The sequence below is a fragment of the Papaver somniferum genome, chromosome 7, assembly GCF_003573695.1.
Source record: "Papaver somniferum cultivar HN1 chromosome 7, ASM357369v1, whole genome shotgun sequence".
NCBI lineage: Eukaryota > Viridiplantae > Streptophyta > Magnoliopsida > Ranunculales > Papaveraceae > Papaver > Papaver somniferum.
In genome coordinates, this window is record NC_039364.1 from 131,895,196 (window position 1) to 131,917,295 (window position 22,100).

Sequence of the window (22,100 nt, forward strand, 5' to 3'; positions counted from 1 at the left end):
AAACAATCATGGAGATCAAAGAAGAAAAAAAACATACCTGGAAAAAAAACGTTTCCTCTTTTTTCTCCTATGGTTTTCTACGCACCAAACTCCTTCCCAAATCTCTACTATTTTGAGAGATTTGTTGTGAGACCAAAATACACTAAAAACTCCTTCGAACTCCCCAAAGCAACCAACTCCCTAGTATTGTAGGGTTTTATGACTAACAGGGAGTTCAAGAGCTTTTTTTAAACTCCCCAGCGACTAACAAGTGTTTTCTAGAGAGTTTAGGAGACGAGTTTAGGAGACTCCCCTAAACTCCCCACGACTAACGGAGATTTAAAGAGACTCCCTCAAACTCCCTCAGGACTAACGGGAAAAAACCTAAATACATTAAAATCTCTCGAACTCTCCCACGACTGATCCCTGTAAATCTTTCATCGTCCCGGTGCTTCGAGGTCTTTCTTCTTCATCTTCTTCTTGAATTTAGTGCTCGCTTTATTACCAAAGAGAATCAAGGGTGCGTGGTTTCAGAAAAAGGTGGGCTTGTTATCTTGTAATTTTTTGTTTTGTTTTGTTTTGTTTTATTTCTTTTTTTTTTTTAGGTCTTGAAATAGCACAGTTAATTTGCTTCCGTTTGACCTAAATCCCTGAAAATTCCTGAAAAGTTTCTTATTTAGGTGATCTAGTTCTTGTTAGGGTTTTGTTCCTTTCCTGTGTATGAAATATTTGAGATTATCGGTCTATTAAATGAAAAGTTTTGTTTTTGTTTTTAGGGGTTTTCCATGTGTTCTGGTTCTGGGTGTTTAAAATTTCTTTTTTAAACCATTAATCTGTTAGTGGAAGCTATGCCCGTATGTTAGGTGCACTAGTCATGTGCTTGAGATTTTTGAGCCGCCCATGAGGATGCAAAGGTCATGAACTAATATACTAAGTGAACCATTAATTATACCCAGTGATGTCGATGAGCTAATATACTCCAATGATAGAAGTTACCTAATTTATAAACTATAAGGGTGCTCTAATTAGCAAATGGAACTCGTTGATGGTCGACAAACTCGTACTCTTTATACTTGTATATTGATGTTCAATTTTAGGGTCTGACACTCATAAAGGACCTGCCGTCCTGTTCAGTTGCTAAAGTTGTGTTGGAATGTATAATTAGAGTTATCTTCCTTCTTGATCAGACTAGTGACTGTGAATTAATCATTGTGTGGGTTAGACTTGTGAAACTAGTCTTGATCTAGGAGTGTTGGTATTAGGTATGATAATATGCGTGAACAAGTTCCTGTTGGCTTGATAGCTTCAAATTTCCCATTTTCTGGCTTATTTCTAGTGTATGAATTGTGGTTTGATTAGATGGTTATTTGTCATGTTTAACTTTCTCACTTTTAGTTGTTTTATCATCTAAGGCTATTTTGTTTCTTGGCAGGGTCCTTATGTAGCACTGGTTCAGTTGATTAAGGTGCAACTCCTAATAGTTATTGTCAAGTAGCATATCGTGGCTTCCTCCGTAATTGGACACAGTAGATTTGGAGTTCCTTTCATGGGAACAAGGGAGTTCAAAAGAATGTCCAGGGGACAATCTCAAACACGTACTCAGTTTGGCAGGAGAGTTTTAGGAAAGTGTAGAGGGAAAGAAAAAGTTAATAATGCGGTCATAATCGATGTTGATAGTAGTGAGGAACATGACTTTATCATCGTCGATGAGCCAGAATGTTCTAAGAAGATATTTCAAAGTTCTAGGGTATCAGTTGAAAGAAAGAAGTCACCGTGTAGTGTCATTATTAGCATTGACGATGATGATGATGTTGACGAACTTGTAAATAGTGATGATGTACTGAGACATGCTGGCCAAAGAAATGTATCTGGTAATGCTTCTGACCAATCACTTTCTGAAGAATCAAACAGTGGTCATCATGGATTTGCCCATGAAAGTCCATCCCATCCGAATGTATTTAAGTCGAAGCCTAGACAATCTAATTGTTATGGCTTATACACTGACTCTGATAGTAGTTCCTCTGAAAGTGATAGTTCTGACGTTGAGGTTATGGAAGGTTCTTCAGGAAAAATACGTGAGCAGTGGGAAAGGGCTGCTTCGAAGAAAAAAATGTTTGATCATGTCGTAAATGATCAGTCTAATTTTAAGGATCAGGCCTGTGCCTCTGGGTCATTCGCTGATAATTCAGAAAATGCTGCCGTTCCAAAGACGACTGAGCATTTTTATCGTACAAACAATGGAAATGGTGATGGGCTTATTGATAATGACATTGTCATGGATTCAATATATGAAACGGGCAATAAAGACGACGAGTTTGAATTGCCGAATGAGGAGGACTTTGTGAGCAAAAAGAGAAATATGGATGATTCACATGTTAATCATGACAATTACCCTGTAGACAAAGATGAAGGGCTTTCGACGTCATATGACAGAGCCAGCACTGGCGTGACTTGTTCCATGGAAAAGGGAAAAGCGTTTGATGATTTTGATTTTGGGAAAGCTTGTTTCCTGGGTAAAGAAAAAGTTTCCCAGGAGAAGACTGAGTTACAGGATACAGAGGCATGTGGTAGCAACAGTAGAAAATCAGATGCAGCGGAGTGTAATTATGATAAATACAAGACTCGGGATGAAGATGTTGGGTATTTTCAAGAAACTCCTTGCGACAGATCTAATAATGGTATAGCCTGTTCAATGGAGAAAGAGAAGTCAGTTCCTGGGAAAACTGATTTTTGCAATGCTCAAACATCGCACATAAGTGAAACATTTTTTGAAGAAAAATCATCACCAGCCAATCCATTGTTGTGCAATGATCTAGAGGCGGAGACTGCACATGATATCCAGAATGATTTAATTGACGGAAGGGAAAAATACAAGGAAACTGCCGAGTACAAGCGTGCAATGGAAGACGAATGGGCGTCTAGGCAGCGCGAGTTACAAAATCAGGTTTGCCGCACACACAAATGTTCTTCGTTGAATTCCTTTTAATCTCATTAAGCCGTGTGGTTTATTTCCCAAAATTGTTTTCTTCGTCTTTTTGGTTGTGAAGTAGTAGTTTAGTCTCTTAATGATGTTTACTAGAGATTGAACAAGAAAAGGTACAACAGAAACTGTTCACAATTTTATGCATTTGGAGTTCTATCATGTGTGCCAACATGCTGTTAGAGCACTTGCATACATTGGAACTAAAATAGATAATTTCAAAGTTGTCAAACATCCGACTCTTTCCTTCCTAAGCAGTTATATGCTTGAGTGTTTTTTCTTATATTTTAAAAGGATACTCATCGCTGGAACACCCGAGGAAAGAAATGTGTATATACCATTGCAAGATATACTTGATGTCAATTTTGGTGATAATTATATCTTACAAAATTTAAAAATCCTTTCCTGCGTAGTCTCTTGGAAATTCCATTTATCATTCTTAGGTTGCCATTTCTAGTGTTCTGTGCTTCTACTTAATGAGAGTTTAGAATAGATATTGGGTTGACCATGACACCTTATCTGGAAAGACCCATAATTCTACTTTATGGTTTACGCAATGGTAAATTCTTGGAAAAGAAAGATGTTTCTTTTGCTAATTAATACTGCTTACTTGCTCTAGCAATAGGTGAAACCATTAGATTGTCGAAATCGCCTTTTGATGTAGCTGTGAACTACTGAGCTGTACAGCTTTACTAAGCTCTTTCATTACTAATTCGCTAGTAAACCTGACATTGACACGGTGTTTATGAGTATCTTTGCATACACTATTCCCTGACTGGTGGAATTACATTTCCCTGACTGGTGGAATTACATTGAGAATATGTAGGACACTACTCAGAACCTATTTTTACCCAGTTTTCTTTTGCATGTCTTGCCGGACCTTCTACTGCAATCTTTAGTGACCACAAATATATATTATGTAGCTAGTTAAATGGGAGATAGTGAGTTTACTACCTAAATTTTGAGGATCCTTTTAATGCTTTCATATTGGCAGGCTGAAGAAGCACAGCGTTTAAAGAAGAGAAGAAGGGCTGAGACTGCGCGTTTGTTAGACATGGAGAAAAGGCAGAAGCAACGCTTGGAAGAAATGCGGCAAACACAAAAGAAGGTCAATGTTTCTCTTTTCATCTATTCCCTTTATACAGGACCAGTTTTTTACAATCTCTTTATTTAGCCGTTTGTTCAATATTTTCCTACCCATGTTTCTTCTTCCTCTATCTTGCTGGACATACAATCTTATTATTATAGCCTTCATTCTATCACTTACCTTTATTTTGTTTCTTTTATGTGATCAAATAAATCAGGACGTTGAAACTCGGAACTTGAAAGAAGAGATTCGTGCAAAAGTAAGGAAAGAGCTCGACAAAGTAGAAAAGTTATATTATGATATGGCTTCTCTACTGCGTTACTTGGGGATCAATGTGCGAGGGGGGCCCCATCCCATGCCGCGTGAGGTGAGTTGCATGTCTTTCTTATTCACTTACATTGTATTGGCTTGTTAAGTTTACCTATTTTTAGGCAAATGACGTGATTAGACGAACCGCATCAAATGTTAAGTTCAAATGTCAAACATTTAGCTTGGACATTAAAAATTTAGAATATTATGCAAGTGGCTTCTCTACGACCTTACATCCTTGGGCATTGCATGCCTTACACTATATATAGGGATCTTGCACCATTCTTATGAAACCGCAACAGTGATAATGCTTTGCTCAATTTGATAACAGTATCCAAACATCATTCATTATAGTGTTATAGGAATTCTTGGGCCAGTTTCTTGAATATAGGAAGAAAAGAATGGTACTGCTTTGTATTGCGTGATACCAAAGAAAGATCATAACCATGGCTAACTAATACTCCTCTATTCAAATCTATATGATGTGAATTGAATAAAAATCTATAATCTGTTATTGAAGAGTCTTATCATGCCAGATACAAAATGATGATGCATGAATAATTTACCCAGACAATATCAGCAAGGAGTATTGGTGATATGAAATATAAATAGTTAATATTGAAAGACACATCTAGCTTAATTATTTATGAATCTAAGCATTCATTAAACATTAGCATTAATCATGTTTCCTAGTTAATGTTATTACTAATCAGTCCGTAAAACTTGTGTGTCAGATGCCAAACTAATTGTATATAATCATGGTTCAGTCTGGCAGATGAACGTTTCTTTTTGAAAACTTAGTTTTTGTGTTGAATGTAGACTTCAGGTTCTGTTGAAGAGGATATATCCGAATGTATTAGTTGCTCTTATTATTCTCAGGTACTCAAATAATGCGGAATCTAGGAGCTCTTTTGTTCATAATCATGTATTCTCACTGTAGTGAGAGAAAAGAAGGATTAATGCATAGAATATACTTACCATGGATTAATGCACAGAATATATTTACCGTATACCATATGAGAATTGGTTTTGATGTTCTTTGTTAGGTGGGTAAATTATCACAGTATTTTAGAATGGGCTTAAAATATTATGGTAATTAAACAAGAGTGTGTATGATTTAAGACTTATTAAGAAATATTAATGGGTGTCATTATATTCTTATTAGTTTGAAATCTTAAATTTTTTTAAGTTTTTATTGGTTGAAATTTTATTGGACTGCATCCAATGAGAAGTGAGTATTCAGGTAAGCACACTCGAACAAAGTGTACATTATGCATACAGTATGATGTGGAGTGGTAATTTCAGGTCTATTTTGACTTGTGTGTTAACCCCATGTTTTTAGTTGTCACCCTTTCTATACTGGTTACATTTCTTAATACAATTGGTGATTATTTATTTAGGTACACACAGCTTATAAACAAGCCTTACTAAAGTTCCATCCTGATCGAGCATCAAGAAATAACATCCGTGAACAGGTTGAAGCAGAGGAGAAATTCAAGCTTATTTCGCGCTTGAAGGAGAAACTATTACCAATTTGACATAATGGATATTGTGACACTGTTTTGAGTTATGAGTTCTGTTTATGCGTTTATTATAAGAAGGTGCTATAATTAGAGATGGTCACAACTGCCTGGTTCTGATTTATTTTTTGATTTCCCAGGTGCTGAGTCATGTTAGGTTCTTGCTACTTAGCTTATCAGGTTTCAGTTCAAACAGTAGGATTCTTGTATATATATATATATATATAACACTATACCAGACTTTCTTGGTAAAGAAATTAGTATTCTTTTGATTCTTTTTGCTGCGTCTTAATGGTTTAAAGATCTGACGTGTAACCTATAATTGGGTATAGTTGACAGATGTTACTTTGAAAGCACAGGCATGTTTTGCTGCATGGCTAAGGGAAAACTGCAGCTCCATCCAAAAGAATGAAAACTGTTTATGAAATTTATTCTATTATCTGTTCATTTTCATTTGCACAACTCTGAGTCTTTCTTTAAATTGGTGGAAAGCTGAAAATCCTAACAGGTGAACTAGTGCAGTTGCCATAGACATTAGACTTGTAAATTTTGTAAGAGGATTTAATTAGGAATTTTAGTTAGCCTTTAATCACTATCAAGCAGTCATTCTTACTTAAAAGTAGCCATGAGGGATATTTCTATTTGGTCATACATTCTCATTTGCAGTTTGGTGTAAAGCTGAAAATCCTAACAGGTGAACTAGTGCAGTTGCCATAGACATTAGACTTGTAAATTTTATAAGAGGATTTAATTAGGAATTTTAGTTAGCCTTTAATCACTATCAAGCAGTCATTCTTACTTAAAAGTAGCCATGAGGGATATTTCTATTTGGTCATACATTCTCATTTGCAGTTAAGGTTGCATAGAACTTGAAGAACGGACGATGGCAGGGCTGAACAGAAGGTGCAAAAGAATTTGGCTGTTGGTTCAGTATGCTATAATCTGGTGCTTATGGAGAGGGCTAAAGAGTAGAGTTGGTTTATGGGGGCAGACTGAGGACAGCTGGGGAAGTGAGAATGCTGGAAGATTAAAGGGTTTCTAATTGGGAAACAACTATTAATGTGTTAGAGCTCTTGGTGCTAACTCTTAGTTTTTTCCGAGGTTTTTTTTCTTCGATATACATATAACCTTTTTGCTTAAAAAATAAATAAAATAGAAATAGAGTTGCATAGATTTATTACAGTAAAGAGAAGGTTCCACTTTTACACCTATAATAACTGCTAAAGAACATGCTGAAGAAGACAAACCGAACGAATTTAGTACATCGTAGTTATATTTCTGCCTCGGAGGCATTAGACAGGGTGTCTATCATGGAGAGGTTTGCTTGGGATGGAAAGCTGGTGGAATCCCGGGGAATCCAGGTGAAGGTGGGAATGGGAGCGTAGGGAAAGGTGGGAGTGGGAAAGGGAATCGAAAAACTGGTGGTGGTGGCGGCGGAGTTAGCAGGGGAATGATTGGTGTGGGAAGAAGACCACCAGATGGTGGCGTGGGAAGGAGAGGTGGAAGACCGCCAGATGGTGGCTGTAATGGGTTAGGCAGAAGTGGTGCTGGTTGTAATGGATTTGGTGGTAGAGGAATTCCACCAAAAGTAGGCTGTGGTGATGGTAATATTGGTGGTATTTGTGGGGTTGGAAAGAAGGTTTTCTCCTCAGTTATAGTTGGTTTAGAACCCGATGACATCCTTCTTCTCTTCCTAGATTTCTTTACTTTCGTCTGCCTAATAGAGTTTTGTGCCAAATTCCCTGAAATTTTCGAGATAGTCTTTTCAGTAATTGGTGGGGTAGGAAGGAGTGGTTGCAGAGGCTGCATTACCATGGGCACGGTAGGAGGAAGGAGTGGTTGCAGAATATCAGGTAGAGTTGGGTTTTGAGCTATGGGTGGCAAGATTGGATTTTGTGTTATGGGTGAAAATGTTGGAATACTTGGAGTAAAGGAGAAATGTTTGATGAAATCAAACTCTTTAGAAGTTGCAGTGCTTGGTTTCTGGTTACAGAGCTCTGGTTCTTTTAAAGGTTTAAAGGTGAAAAAACCAGCTGAGAAAATATGAGTTCCTTGTTTTCTTGACTTGAGATGGAGTGATGATGAAGTAGCTGAAGAAGCAACTGCACAAAATGGTTCACTACTACTTATCAACTTCACTGTGCATTCCTTGATTTTCTTAACATGTTTACCAACTGACAATGGTAGATGAACTTTGAACTTTCCATGTTTGTTTGTTTTCACTTGCTTGTAGAAACTAGCTTTAGAACTGCTTTCATCTCTACCACACTCCACAGCAACAGTAGCACCTGAAAAAACAACAAGTTTGTTGGATTATTAGAACAAGAATTCAAATTCACTTGGTACAAAAAATATTAGTCTAAACTGACCTGATATGAAGTGACTACTAGTTCTTGAAAAATCTTGTTGAAAGCATGCATCACAATAAACTGTTCCGATGACAACTGCAGAAGGATGATCGTCTGTGTCAGGATTAGCTTCCGAACCATGATTGAAGATGATTATAAATCCTAAAATTGATATGAAAAACCATAACATTCTAAAACTGACAGTGCCCATATTCTCTAAAATTATCCGAGCCTTGAAGGATTTTCGAATGAAAGGAACACCTATTTAGTGAGCTTGTTTGGCTCTGCAAGCAGTCATATTTATAATGAATTGGTTTCAATCTTTTTCCTTCTTGAGAAGCTGTCTTTACCACTTTCTTTGTTGTTCCAAGTAAAAGCATCATACTTCTTAATGTTTATTCATGGAAATTTCAACTGTAACCAATAAACAGTGAATGTGTTGTGGGGCTTGTTTCCTTCACAACCTAACAACTAACACGGAAATGAAATCAACTGCAGATAAGATAGATAGATCGATATTCTTCTGTCGCATTGATCTAAATCGCACTGTGTGTGAATTTTCATATTTTGCCAGTTAAGAAAAATATCTTTTTACCGGTATGGTGTGGGCAATCATAAATTTGTGGTTAGGACAGTAGAGGTCCAATTTGGTTCACGAGAGATGTTGGGTAACAATAAATTTTGACAGCCTAGTAATCAGCAGGCTTGACAAAATACATTCCTAGTCCCTCTTAATTTCTCTTATGATGAACAACCTTGCTATTGCTAACCTAAATAATCTTTTGGTCTCGAATATGCACGCACAAGCTAAGTTTTAACTTGTTTAATTAGCCTAAAATGAAAAAGCGATAGCAACATTTTGCAGAAACGGAAAGAATGTATTTTATTATTATTTCTGATATAAAGAGTTGATATTTTTTACCCATCCCTGACATGTATTCTGGATACAACAAGATAACAACATCCATTATTACATAGTAGGTAGCATTCGTTTCGATGAATGAGAGGTCAGAATGTTAGATGGTGTGGAGAAAGAGTATATTAATAACAACATTTTTGTAAAGTTGTTGGATGTTCGATGTAGTAGTAATGCATCAGTGGTATATAAAAGTGTTCATCTACTCACGGGTGCTCAAGGATATCATATCACATGGTCTATGAATTCAGAGTTGTTCTTTTTCGGAATTGAGAAGGGTTGTCTGTTGATCCGTGATCCAGAGATAGATTTTTGTTTTGTCTTTCTCTTTAACAAGTCAAAGAAACTGTATGTCTGTGTCGAAACTTGACAAATTCATGAGAGTTATGCCAATCAGTTAACTTCGAGAATCTAGCTGATGATCCACAGAATTTGATGGCCACAGTGATCCAATGTTCTTTTGTCTCCTCTTTTAGATTTCTTAAACAAAGAGTCAAATGATTACATAGAAACATTGGTTACATTCCTGGTGATGTGATTGTGAGGTAATAAGAAAGATGGTTACATTGGTTAATATGGGCATGTTGAACCCTTTTTAATGACCCCTTGGCTGCAACAAAGTGTCGATCTATGATTTCAAATTAAGATGCAACTTCCGGCTAGCAAAAAATTACAGTGAAATTAACAGACTAGAAACCTTTCACTAGATATGGAGGAACTCATGAGCCTTGGCCTTAGTTTCATATCAATAGACTTCAAAAAGCGAATAAACCCAGACTTCAATGTAGTTAAGAAACAGAAATGAATCTTGTAAGGAAGAAAGATGGTTAAATAAATTATCTATGATGAAATTGATTAACTGATAAATAAATCTGGTTTACAAATACGTTCTTATACCCAAAATAAATAAAACATTCATGCCGTAATGAATCAGAACATGGGGAGTTTATTTCAAAATTTGCTATAAATAAAGAATTCTACACCTTCCTGAAAGGGAAAATTGGGAAACCCCTTCAGCCAAAATTGAATTTCCCCCCAAAACCTAAAGGCCTAATACAAATTCCTGTCTTTCTGATGTATATAAGAAGAAAAATAATTGATGACCCGTTTAAAGCAATGAAGTAAAGGACAGGCATATACAACCAGACCAAAAGAATCCACTTTTGCCTTTTTCTTTGCTTCTGTATGACTGAGAATTTGGCATTTTGGGCAAGACCAATTGCATCACGATAAACCCTGAAGGTATAGTATGTGCAGTTTTAGCTTGTAACACAATTTTGAACGTATGGGTGGGTATGATTTACGTACCGTTCCCACAGAGGCTTATACCTGCCAATAGCCAGCTTCAGCCATGGCTTCATGTTCCCATTATAATGAATGACTGCTGCGCTTTCAATTAGGCGGTTATCAATATTCGTATCGAAACCTAACCCTAACACATGCCATCTCCTATCAAGTGGCTCTGTCAATCCATAAAATGTCAGAAGACCTGGAGGAAGGGTACCAAGCTTCCAAAGATTTCGATCATTATTCTGCTCCTGCCAGTAGTGATACCGCTGGGTGACATTCGCTTTTTTCCATGCGATCAAATCAAAGACATTCATTCCAAATGCCCATCCACAGGCCTGTGGGTCAAATTTTGAGCTGATAACTGGGTTGGAAAAGTTGAGATATTTATAGTACCGATGGAATGCCTCGAGACAAGTTTCCACTGCACCATTCACGTTTCCATGTAAATCCAAAGAGAAAAGAGGAGTCAGATCCTTCTGAACAATGATATCATCATCTAGGAAGACCACCTTCTCGAGCGATGGGTATATCTCAGGGATATAAAACCGCAAATGGTTCAGCAAAGAGAGGTATTTCGGATTTCGAAACTTTGCATCACTTTTTGGATCCTCAGACGAACCAAAATAGTAGGCACGAACCTCTTGATTAAGGAGCTGTTTCACCACAGGGGAGTAGGAGACATTCAACCAAGAAAACTCCTCTATGTTCTGGATTTCGATAGCGGCACCCTTGAAATCGTTCTCAATAAACCATGTTTGCATCGATCCATAACTGATTCCATCTGTGATGATATGGAAAACAAGTTGCTTTGGATGGTCTGCGTTGGAAACAGTGGAGTTCACGACAGCTGAAGTTGCAAGGAAATTATCTGAGAAAATACAGAAGTGATAGAGATTATTATCCACGACCCGAGGGGAGTTTTTCTTTTCTCCAGCAATTTCCCTTAAGACAGGGTTCCCATGCCAATCAGCTGTGAGCTTGATATTCATGCAATGAAGATTCTTGGGTAGCATTTCTGCAGCCAACTGCCCAAAAGCTGTACTTTGAACTGTTGCAGCATTTGCACGTTCTTCAATGGCTTGAATGTGAGACTTCATCGTCATAATCGTGGTTGCAATATCATAATGGGCATCTTGTGCTTTATAGATCAGTGATGATAGGCCTTTAACAAGAGGCTTTGCTTCATCAAGTGTGATGGGTTGCTCTCTCATGGCAGCTTTCGAAAGTAATAGTTGACAATTTCTGATTTTGGAGCTGAGATCCCAAGCAAGCTGAAGATTGTTGTGTTCTTTTGCAATAATAACATAAGCCTTGGCCAGAGTCATTTGATCGCTCAACTGCCTTGCAAACGAAGTCACACTTAATATTTCTTCAGTAAAGTTTAAACCTTCACGGGGAAACTGTTCTCTCACAATGCTTGTCTGAAGAAAAAAGCAAAGAGGCATCACTAATCAAGTCAACAAAAGAAACATCAGGAAAGTTCATATTTGAGCTTACTGATTTTCTAACAACAATCAAGTATTAATTTAGAATGACACTGAACTAAACCTTTGAACAACACTAAGCTCTGCAAGAGATATCAGATGAAACTAAAAGATTCAAGCATGTGGAAAGTTCATTAATAAGACTGAATTCCTGAATAACACGACAGCTCTATAGGGAAGAAAATAAAGACGGGATCCCAAATTAACTATTTTCCACCAACCCGTGTATTAATTTTACAAAATTCAACAGGACCAAATATGGTTTTAAGATAGGAATGCTTAGCTCACTTAGTAACAAGAGCATTTAATCATAAAAAACATGTACAGAAACAAAGGAGACATAAAATGCAAAGGTGTAACAAACTAAAAAACAACATTAACAACACATGCATCTGAAAGAAACACAAGGAAGGTGGACAGTTGCTGGACGTAAGGCAAACCAGAGTTGCACTTCCCCACAAGGTATCGTGAGAAAAACAATTTCGAAGAGGAGGACGTAAGACAAAGTAGATTTTTAGAACACAAGAGTGCACAAAACGTGCAATGGGGGCTTGATAACGTACTCCAAATGAAATCAACAATTAACAAACTACAACGCCTAACATGAGAACATTGGGTAGGTGATGACCACGAGTGGGATATGACAGTAACATCTAAATACCGTGTAAATGCCCCAAATTTTGGAACCCACATACTTTCTTTTTCCCTACAAACATCGTTAGCTGTAACAACTATGTACCCTCCTTTGCTGATGCAGGAGAATCTCACATTTCTTTTCTAATTAGTTTTGTTTACCAGTTTCTATAGAACCGTGTTTTGGTTTTCTGTTTCTGTGTCCAGGATTTTCTTTTCTAATGTAAGTAGTTGTTAGAGGGTCTTTCAAATGTTAGGTTTATGTTTCTAAAGAAAGTAATCAGATGATAGTAAAAGCATATCTTGGTTTCTTCCCTGGACCTCAATTTTATCGTTTTGTAGAATAGAACCACTAGGAAAAGAATCAAGATACTTATTCCAGATCTAAACATCCTTCTATAGAATAGAAACTAGTAATGATCCTAAGTAGAAAGGAAATTTTAATGTGCTCCAGCATCATTTGCCCGACACACATACCCCTATGAACAAAGTAATTAATACGTTACTAGATCTTTATGAACACTTCATCATTAAAAAATCTATCAATCCTTATATGGTATTAGTTAGTTTAGGAGAGTTTTCTCTTTGGTATTTGTTGTCAGAGAAAAAAAAAAAACTTAAAACGCTTGCCACATTCTAACCCATTCCAAGACTTTATGTAAAGTATACATGACCTCCCCCTATCTACCAACATATGTGCTTAATTATGTTCACTTGGAAAGACTGGTTCAAGCATGAGAGAAAAGGCTAATGCGGTAATGCCCAAAACAACGCTCATTTTTAAAATGGCACTATTGATCTTATTATTGATCACTGTTAAGGGTTTACAGGATCCCTAAATAACAGATAGATTATACTTTCAACATACTCAGATGTGTTCTAGTACTTGAGTTCAGTTTCAATGTCTCGAGAAACCTATTCCTGCCGCTAAATTTCAGTGTCCACAACTGAGTAATTTCCATTAAACTCCAATTTCAATAATAATCAAATCATTTCCTCGGACATTTCGTCTATTTTAAAGTCTAAATACTAACACATTTCGCTTAGATTTACCAAAAATGTATTCTATGCTCAATCCTGACGAAATATCGAAAACTAAGATCATAATAAAATAAAATAAACTTACATTTTTTGGTGGTTCAATCCGATCTTCATGATTATGATGAATAACAAACATAACTAAAGCTGCAATAGAGAATAATCCAAGAAGTCCCCAGATCCAATATGAAAACCTCCTTCTTACCGGGCGCCGGTACTCGGCAGCCCGTCGCCGCATCTTTAACAGATTAAACTCTCCACAATTCGAAACCCCAAATCAGCGATTTAGACAAGTTTTTTTTTAGATTCAAAATCAAAAGAGTTAGATCGATCTTCTCTAATTCCTCTCAGCTTATCATATGATATATCTAACCAACTTAAAATCAAATTCAAGGGTTGTAACTAGAAGCCAAGTAAGTATTTGTGTATCTTGAGATGTATATAGAAGTGAAGAAGAAGAAGAAGAAGAAGAAATCGAGAATTTACTGTGAGAAATGAATAGCAATAGAAAATCTACGGATTTGTACGAGAGAGTGAAGATTTAGCGATTTTAAGTGTGAAAATCTCTGTGCGGTGATGACAGTGTGGTGGAACAAAAAAAGTGTGAAAATCTCTGCTTATTAATTTCAGGGTGTAGACTGGAAGGAGAGAATTGTGATTTGTGAATGGTGCTCTCTGGTTTACAGATACCAGCGCATGTACTTTTTGGCCACACTTGACTTGACTAGGGTGCATCTTCTCACGGCAAGACTTTGGTCATTTTGATGGAAACAAGAAATGGCTCAAGGGGTAGCCACTAGCAACAAAAGGAATACTTTGTCCGAAGGAAACAACAAAAGGAATACTTTGTCCGAAGGAAACAACAAAAGGAATACTTTGTCCGAAGGAAACAATGTATGACAATGGGCATTGATTTAGATTCCAATCTTGAGTCCCAGGGAGAAGTATCCCAGGATTTTGGAATTAAATGGAGAATGATGTGCACCTTAGAGCATCCATGCAGCCAAGTTACATTTACGCGAAACCAAACCAGCTAACGAGGTGTTCTTTGAAAATGAAGAACACGGTCTAAATCAATCATAACCTAGTCGATCACATTCACAACTAGCTAGGTTTATAATCATAACTTAGCCGATTATAACCAACCAAGGGATCTGGCACAAAATTCTTTTTGACGAATTAAAAAAATTTGAAGGAAAAGGATAACAGAACTGACAAGAGAGCTGGAAAATGAATTTGCTTTCTCATTAGCGCTGGGGCTAAGTCATTGGGAGACCCCAATTTGGATTTCAAACCGTACACACAAAAATCATATGAATTGAAATTACATGAATCAAAATGTACACAAACGCATGACCCTTTTTTTTCTCCCTACATGAACTTTTTTTTTTCTTTTTTTTTTTGAAGCATTCCCTACATGAACTGACAGCTTATTAATCAACTCTGAGATATAAATCAAAACCACCTCGACAACCCAAGAACTACAAATGCTGCACTATGTTACAAATAATACACAGGAACGAAAATTTCACTCAAAGAAGCTGCTTGTCATAAAATGCCATTTGCAGCTGTTTAACATGGTTGAGCCAGGCAGCCACATTTTGGCCATCAACCTTTACCCAGTCAACAACTGTTGCAGCAGGTTGCTCCCACCATTCATCAACCTACAAAACCAATATCCATCATAAATATAAAGGATGGGATACAGTTGGAACTAAAGTTGGACAGGAATAATTGGCTTAATTGAAAATTTTGCATTCCATAGTTTGAAAATTCATAAAAGACAAGCTTTTTAAAGGAAATAGCTGCATGCTTCAAATGCAACGACCAATTAATAACATATAACATGTTGATTAATCGTTCCATTTGTTCATAGTTACTTACCAAACCCCTGACATTCTTACAATCTTCCAAGCATTTTTGGGCGTCCAAAACAGCAGTTCTAAGTTCCGGCAACCATTTTTCTACAACAATCTTTTCTTGTTCAGAAGCTAATGTCAAACAATGGCTTGTTGTCCTGCAGGCATAGAAAAGTTTAATACCAGATCACTTCCCAAACCAACGAGTTAAATACACAAGAAATATGTGAGTGTTCAGAGAATTAACTCTGCCCTCTCGCGTAAAAGGAGAGAGTACTTCCAAGTTTTACCTATCACATTCTTGTTGTGCACGGAATGCATGGTTTAGCAGTGAATGACCACTTTCAACAAGATCACGACGTAAATGGACCAAGTTAATAGCCTTCGATAAGTTCTCCAGAACACTTGCCTCGGAACCCCTTAGCTTCAAACAGAACTCAAGAGATTCTAAAACTGATGCTAATCCAGCATCTGAACCTTCCAGACCTAACCAGCATATACAGTAAACATTATCTATGAGAGAATTAAAGAACCAAGAAAATCCATAACCACATAAAGAAATTCATAAAATTTCTTAATGAGATGAAATCAAACTGACAGAGATTTGAGAACCACAAAAAAAGAAACACATGGAAGTGCCACCGACTCCCGGTAGCGATGCTGACGCATACTTGTGGACAAATGTGCAAACTCACCAGCATTATATTGAAGGGCAGCAGATACGCGGCATATAGAAGGAATTGCTGATGGATCTCTAGAACCAGCCCTAGCAGTCAATAGAGCGGCACTTTTTTCTGCAGCTGCAACTGCTTCGGGTCCTGTTGACCCACTCACACCCATGGAATCCAAGAGACCCTGATTAGGAAGATAAGTAACTCAGTCAGTGCCTAGAAGGATATGCATTTTAAACCCTTCAGCCATGTATTGGATTACTCCAATAAAAGATCTGTCTAATTTGAAGAATCCAATGAGATCAGTTTTATATATCATTCTCATGAACCTCTTTTTCTTCTTTTACGTAAGGAGGGGTTATTAGCTGACTCTAAAAAGCCACAAATATCATGTACAGATAATGATTAAGGATTTCTATTGCAAAATGATAAGTAAAGAGGCAGGGAAAGAATGATTACTGAATCTGAACCTACCTGTGGAGTAGACGGCAGCATGTAAAGGCTGTTATCAGGACTTCTATAGAAAGCTGCAACCTCCTTCTCGATAAGATCCTTTGCATTATTTGATATGTCTGTGACGACTGCACATGCCGGAATTATGGTACTTGAAGCATACTCCCGTGCAGCTAATGGCTGCTGATGCCAGAATGCAGAAGCGTTCTACAAGCACAAAGATTTATGATTAAGAAGTTCTTTATAACCAATTGCATGCTCCACCAAGTTTTGACGCCAAAAATTCTAAACATCAAATTTAGTACAATAACTAGTCAGTGAGATTGGTGGACAGACTATCCAAGTATCATGTAATAAGTAGATATATATGTAGCCAATAATGGAATGCATTGTATTTATTAATACCATAGTTTATAGCAACACTTGGACTCTGAATGACAAGAATAAAAAAGATGGTATCTAAAATCTTGCGTACCATTAGATCTGTCGTGGAAGTGATTCAAAACTAAATTTTCAGCGGTAAACATAACATATATAATGAATTATGTGGCATGGCTAGTCAGAGAACCATGTTGAGATTACACCTTGATTGAACTTTGCAGTCACATGATTAGTTACTACTTACTAGTGTACAGATAGGGTAATCTAAAAGGCCAGTGAACCTACCATGTTAGCCTTAATGAGAGACGTAAATATGGATTCTAGCTCTGATCTGCGTGCGTCAAACTCTTCAATCTTCTCCCACTTTTTTCTCAAAGACTCTTCAGCTTCTTGCCACTCTGTACACAGTTTATTCAAGCGCTGGACTTCAGATGTCAATGTGTTCAAACTCGCTTTTAATCCAGCTGCTTCTCTTTCCTTGGCCCAGACCTCCAACTGTCCAACAGAAAGGGAAGATTGTTACAACAGGGATCTGAATGCTAACATCAAAAATATCCACGTCCTCATGTTAGAAACTGACAGACACAGGCAGTAAAAAGCAATTTTCGATTGAGTCAGCAGCATGAAGAGGAAATGACAAAAGTAAATGTCAAACTTGAGTAGTTAGAACTTAAAGAGTTCATAGAAATTCATAGATATCTATGCATATTTTCTAGGCACATAAAGTAAGATGTAGAAAAGTGCCTTCACAAGTAAAACTCCACTTACAAAATGCAACTTTCACAGAAAAGAATGCTTATTAAACAATTGCCGGTGAGAAAATCATCTGAAACTCTATAATATCGCCCATGTGGCTATTAATGGATCATTGGAAAGACTGCACACACCTCAAACTGTCTCAGACTGCCTGCATTCTGTGATGTGCTGCCAGCAGAAACTGAGTGTTGGTTATCTACATCAGAGTTCCCATGCAGATGCTTTATAAGCTTTTGGCATAGATTTCGAGCTTCTGAAGCTTTATTTAGAGCATCTTCAGTAGCCACAAACTGCTGAACATGTGCTTTCTGTAAAAAAAAAGTGACGTATATATTTATCAAAAGCAACAAGATAACTGCATCAATGAAAGTAATACAATTAGATATCTCGTAGTCCTCTGACATCAGATACGCCCTAAAAGTAGAGTCCAAAACTATTTGGGTATAATGCTTCAACTGAGAAAAAAGGTAAGTAGTCACTGGAAGTAAGCATCACAAGATCGACAACTTGGATAACTAACCAAAAACAAACACACCGTAACTAACGAAGAAAAATTGAAGGATGGAAGATATTTAGCACCTGTCTCTCGAGAAGCTGACTGTGAGTACCTTTGCTCGGAACATCAACTCCTATCTTCCCAGGGTCATATAGTTGAGAATGTAATTGTGATGTTGCATCCAAAGACAAAGCATCCATTACTCTGTTGTTCTCATACTTGTATCTAGAGACGAAAATTAGAAAAATAATAATTATTCAACAACCAGTTCACCTGGAGCTTGCATACCAAGCGTAAGCTTATCAAATATTCAAAAACATTAGAAATCCTAAATCACGATAAAGTACCAGAAAAATCATGAACCTAAAGCATGAATGCATAATGGGGCTTTCACAGTATACAACACTCCTCAATCATAGAATGGAAGTAATTATTAGGCAAGCCAGGAGCCAAAGATGAAGACAAATGCATTACAATTTTAGAGACAAATATTCTCCACTCAAGTCACGGGAGAATGTGCATATGGAGCAAGTACAAGCCTCTAATTTAAAAAAAAAATAAAAAATAAAAGGTTCCGCTGAATGGAGTAGATGTTAAGAAGAAGGTCAAAATTCTACATAAGAAGACATTTGAAGTCTGAACCCTTCTCATAGGCATATGCAGTTGAAATGCAAATGTGTGGGGGTAATACTAAAATTTGAATATTTCACAAAACCAAGGACAGCAAAGTTTTGCACAATTCATCTATTATAGCCTTCATTAAACAACAGAAATTAAAAAACAAAGAAGTACAAAAATACCTCAAGAGTTCTGCGTCAGCTCTGATATCAATTTTCTCCGTCTCTCTACTAATCAATGTTTTCAGCCGCATGGTGTACATTGTAATTGACTGAAGAAGTTGAGGAGGATTCTTTAGGGCTTTTAAAACAGCAGCCTTCACCTCATCAGGTACTTCTCCATCAGAATCAATGCCTAATTTGGCAGCTTCTAACTGAGAGTTCACATGAATACCACCTCCTTCATAAGCAGGAAAGGAATTGCGTATTTTTTCAATCATATGTTCAGCAAGGGCTTCACAAGCAATCCTAATATTTCTGTCCCTAGCAGTCTCAACAAGACTGATATCATCAGATGATTTGTTGCCCTTAACAGTTGAATAAACTGCTTCTTTCTCACTATTTGGGTGGAAATCGTCAGTTACATCAAATGTGCCACCAGTAGACCTCCTTGCTTGATTAACATAGTGATGAATTCGTCTTTGATACTCGGCAAATATTTTGGTGGCTTCCTCGCATTGCTGATCATAAGCCTCCAGCATAACTTGCCTGTGTCTGAATATGCAGATACATAAACCGGTTGAAAATTTGATCCATGTATATAGTTAAGGCTTCAACCTAATTGCAATGGTACTAACCAAGCAACTAATTATCATACAGTGCAAAAAATGAGGTTTTTAGGGCAGTGTAACCGTAATACATACCTGTGATTAGACTTCTCATCAAGCATTCTTTTTCTTTCTGCTTCCTCCCTAGACACCTCCAACATTCTTCCCCTTAGTTCTTTTCTCTGTCGCTGAAGGACTTGTCTTAACCTTTCAACTTCTTTCTCAGCTAAATCTCTTTCTGCTAAAGCAATCTCTCTACTATCTGAAGAAGAAGAAGACCCATCTGATCTTTCTCTATCAAATCTTAATTTAACATTTTCTTTCTCTCGTTTCCTTCCTTTTCTTCTCACATCTTCACTAGTAGATGTCGATGACCCTTCAGTTGTACCATCACTACTTCCATGAACAAGTATATTTCTCCTAATTTTCTCCACTGTTTTCTCTGATTTAACTCTTTGCAACAAGAAATGCCAAACTGGAACCATATTTCCACGACAAATTTTTCGAATTGAATCGATTGAAGGTAACATTGGTTTGTTTGATGACAAGTAAGGACCTTGTGGTCTGTAACCCATTTCTTTTTGAAGCCATTCTAATATTGCTTCTGCTTGAGCAATTGAGTTCCCTGAACTCTGCATTTTTTTTTTCAACTTGAAGCTCAGAAGTTCAAATCAAATGATCTTTGAAAAACCATGACCAATTGAAAACCCTAGATTTGTACAGATCCGAATCAGAGAGAAATAAATGGTTGAAGTTATGATAAATTTAAGAAAACATACAGAACAGACTAAACCCTACTTATAACTTATTTGAGAGTCGGGACATTAGTGGGAAAGGGGGAGAGAAGGGGGGATTTGCAGGCAGAAATGTTTTAGTTGGTGATAGAACCAGAGTTTTTGCTGATCTTTTTGATTATTCAAAATTTCATGGGTACTCTATATCACACGACTCACACCCCGTATAAGTTACACCTGCGAGAGGTGTGCATTGATCGGTTCGCTCAGTCCATAACAAAATAGCTCATGTGTCCTTTCGTGCTATTACACTAGGGTATATAATATCCCAAATTCATCGAAAACAATTAGGTTGGGAGGCTACAGATCTATGTTCATCATGAAATTGGAGCATAATGTGAATAGCAGTCTTCAGACTGGAGTCGTATCGAGAACAAATGTTGGAGCCAAATGTTGGAAGGTCAAAAAAGTTGTACTTTTGATATCCATAGGAACTTAGATGTTGTATAGGGATTCGATGCAATTTATTGAAGGCGCTAGTCAGGCATTTGCATCCATATGGTGAGGTGTACTGCCCGAACGATATTTGTCTATTTTTTTTGTTCTCGGCTTTACTCATGACTTCTAAATGAACTTTTAACATTGGTTGTGGTTTGAAGTAGTCTCCAATCTATGTCCTTGAAGGTTTTGGTGCTAGCAGAAGATAATTCGAGAATTCCACAACCAGAGCCCATAATACGAAGAAGAAAAAGAAGAATTGAGTAGGTGCTCAATTACGTCGAATCTATCTGGGCCAAAGGCCTGAATAATATTACTAATAGTCTTTCCAGGTGTTATTCACCAAAAACAACGGAGATTACTAGTAATAATAATAAACTTCTACTACAACTTAAGTTACAACTTACGAAGACAAGGACTAAAGAACTAATACACTTTATAAACTAAAATTTAACATGCAAACAAAAACAAAAATAAAAAACAACACAAAGTTATAAATTGTTGTCACAAGAAATGCTAGATATCCCACCGTCCCATAAAGCACACAATTTAAAATTCGTTGCTCCGATTTGTGATACCAGGAATTGTAAAGAGTTTATGGGAACTATGTTCACAACATATATAACTGCTGATGGTGTTTGTTGATGGGGAAAAATGATTTGCTATTTTTTTAGGAAAGCAGAGACTCGAGCGTACAGGCGGAGACTCCTTGAACGAGAAAATTGCCTAAACCTTTTTCAAACAGATGCACTGCACGGGTTTGGTTTGAGTTCGAGGGATCAATCTGTAGGACTCCGACCTAAACCAAGACAATGGTCGTTCCAGAGTCAATTCGGTCACAAAGAGGGATGAGGTTCGATCTGTAGGAGGGAAGCCGAGAAGCGTGTGTGAGATCAATGATGATCAAGGATTGTGAATGTTTCTGCAAGTTTGTGAACTGCTGGTTCGGATGAGATATGTTCTGATTGATTGAATGTTAATTTCTTGTTGGTCGAAATTGTTGTCTTTCAATCGTGGATTCAGAAACTTATTCATATTGCAAGAATAGTAGACACATTGATCCCAATAAGTGTGACAGTTGCTGGAGTGAAAGAGTGGGAAAGTGGGAAATCGTGGTTAAACTAGTTCCACGTCGTGCAGAGACTTGGTTGATTGTCCATCCACTACTTTTATAACTCCCTCAACTGCTTGTACGACTTACTCACATTTATCATCGTGGTTGTACACACGTTCCGTAGGACGCCATACCAAAACCCTAGTGAATATCCCCCATGTGACATGATT

General features: G+C 37.2%; 4 protein-coding genes across 4 annotated transcripts; 1 reads left to right on the top strand and 3 right to left on the bottom strand.

The window, feature by feature from the left end:
- The first annotated feature begins 343 nt into the window (after positions 1–343).
- Positions 344–6,154, top strand: LOC113298442. Its single transcript, XM_026547191.1, has 5 exons — positions 344–519; positions 1,412–2,923; positions 3,954–4,067; positions 4,264–4,413; positions 5,756–6,154. The coding sequence occupies exons 2-5, from the start codon at positions 1,526–1,528 to the stop codon at positions 5,891–5,893; spliced, it is 1,800 nt and encodes a 599-aa protein (XP_026402976.1). The 5' UTR covers positions 344–519; positions 1,412–1,525; the 3' UTR covers positions 5,894–6,154.
- Positions 6,155–7,019: 865 nt separating this feature from the next.
- LOC113298443 (vegetative cell wall protein gp1-like) lies at positions 7,020–8,692 on the bottom strand. Its single transcript, XM_026547193.1, has 2 exons — positions 8,245–8,692; positions 7,020–8,163 (listed from the first exon to the last, which is right to left on the bottom strand). Exons 1-2 carry the CDS (start codon positions 8,432–8,434, stop codon positions 7,184–7,186), a joined length of 1,170 nt encoding a protein of 389 aa, XP_026402978.1. The 5' UTR covers positions 8,435–8,692; the 3' UTR covers positions 7,020–7,183.
- A 1,274-nt stretch (positions 8,693–9,966) lies between these two features.
- On the bottom strand, positions 9,967–14,333 carry LOC113298444 (probable galacturonosyltransferase 11). The gene is made up of 2 exons (XM_026547194.1): positions 13,673–14,333; positions 9,967–11,850 (listed from the first exon to the last, which is right to left on the bottom strand). Exons 1-2 carry the CDS (start codon positions 13,820–13,822, stop codon positions 10,399–10,401), a joined length of 1,602 nt encoding a protein of 533 aa, XP_026402979.1. The 5' UTR covers positions 13,823–14,333; the 3' UTR covers positions 9,967–10,398.
- Positions 14,334–14,881: 548 nt separating this feature from the next.
- Positions 14,882–20,589, bottom strand: LOC113298445 (AUGMIN subunit 5-like). Its single transcript, XM_026547195.1, has 10 exons — positions 19,681–20,589; positions 19,001–19,531; positions 18,284–18,425; positions 17,836–18,012; positions 17,234–17,443; positions 16,589–16,774; positions 16,139–16,298; positions 15,734–15,929; positions 15,469–15,601; positions 14,882–15,248 (listed from the first exon to the last, which is right to left on the bottom strand). Exons 1-10 carry the CDS (start codon positions 20,220–20,222, stop codon positions 15,117–15,119), a joined length of 2,409 nt encoding a protein of 802 aa, XP_026402980.1. The 5' UTR covers positions 20,223–20,589; the 3' UTR covers positions 14,882–15,116.
- Positions 20,590–22,100: the final 1,511 nt, after the last annotated feature.

Excerpts from the sequence above, each read along its gene's own strand:
- LOC113298445 (XM_026547195.1), bottom strand. The coding sequence starts at position 20,222 with ATGCAGAGTTCAGGGAACTCAATTGCTCAAGCAGAAGCAATATTAGAA. Across the intron at positions 19,532-19,680 it reads GATGAGAAGTCTAATCACAG|ACACAGGCAAGTTATGCTGG; the intron begins GTATGTATTACG and ends CTGCATATTCAG. Across the intron at positions 15,602-15,733 it reads GCACAACAAGAATGTGATAG|GACAACAAGCCATTGTTTGA; the intron begins GTAAAACTTGGA and ends CTATGCCTGCAG.
- LOC113298443 (XM_026547193.1), bottom strand. The coding sequence starts at position 8,434 with ATGGGCACTGTCAGTTTTAGAATGTTATGGTTTTTCATATCAATTTTA. Across the intron at positions 8,164-8,244 it reads TAGTAGTCACTTCATATCAG|GTGCTACTGTTGCTGTGGAG; the intron begins GTCAGTTTAGAC and ends TTGTTTTTTCAG.
- LOC113298442 (XM_026547191.1), top strand. The coding sequence starts at position 1,526 with ATGGGAACAAGGGAGTTCAAAAGAATGTCCAGGGGACAATCTCAAACA. Across the intron at positions 2,924-3,953 it reads AGCGCGAGTTACAAAATCAG|GCTGAAGAAGCACAGCGTTT; the intron begins GTTTGCCGCACA and ends TCATATTGGCAG. Across the intron at positions 4,068-4,263 it reads TGCGGCAAACACAAAAGAAG|GACGTTGAAACTCGGAACTT; the intron begins GTCAATGTTTCT and ends CAAATAAATCAG.
- LOC113298444 (XM_026547194.1), bottom strand. The coding sequence starts at position 13,822 with ATGCGGCGACGGGCTGCCGAGTACCGGCGCCCGGTAAGAAGGAGGTTT. Across the intron at positions 11,851-13,672 it reads GGATTGAACCACCAAAAAAT|ACAAGCATTGTGAGAGAACA; the intron begins GTAAGTTTATTT and ends TTTTTTCTTCAG.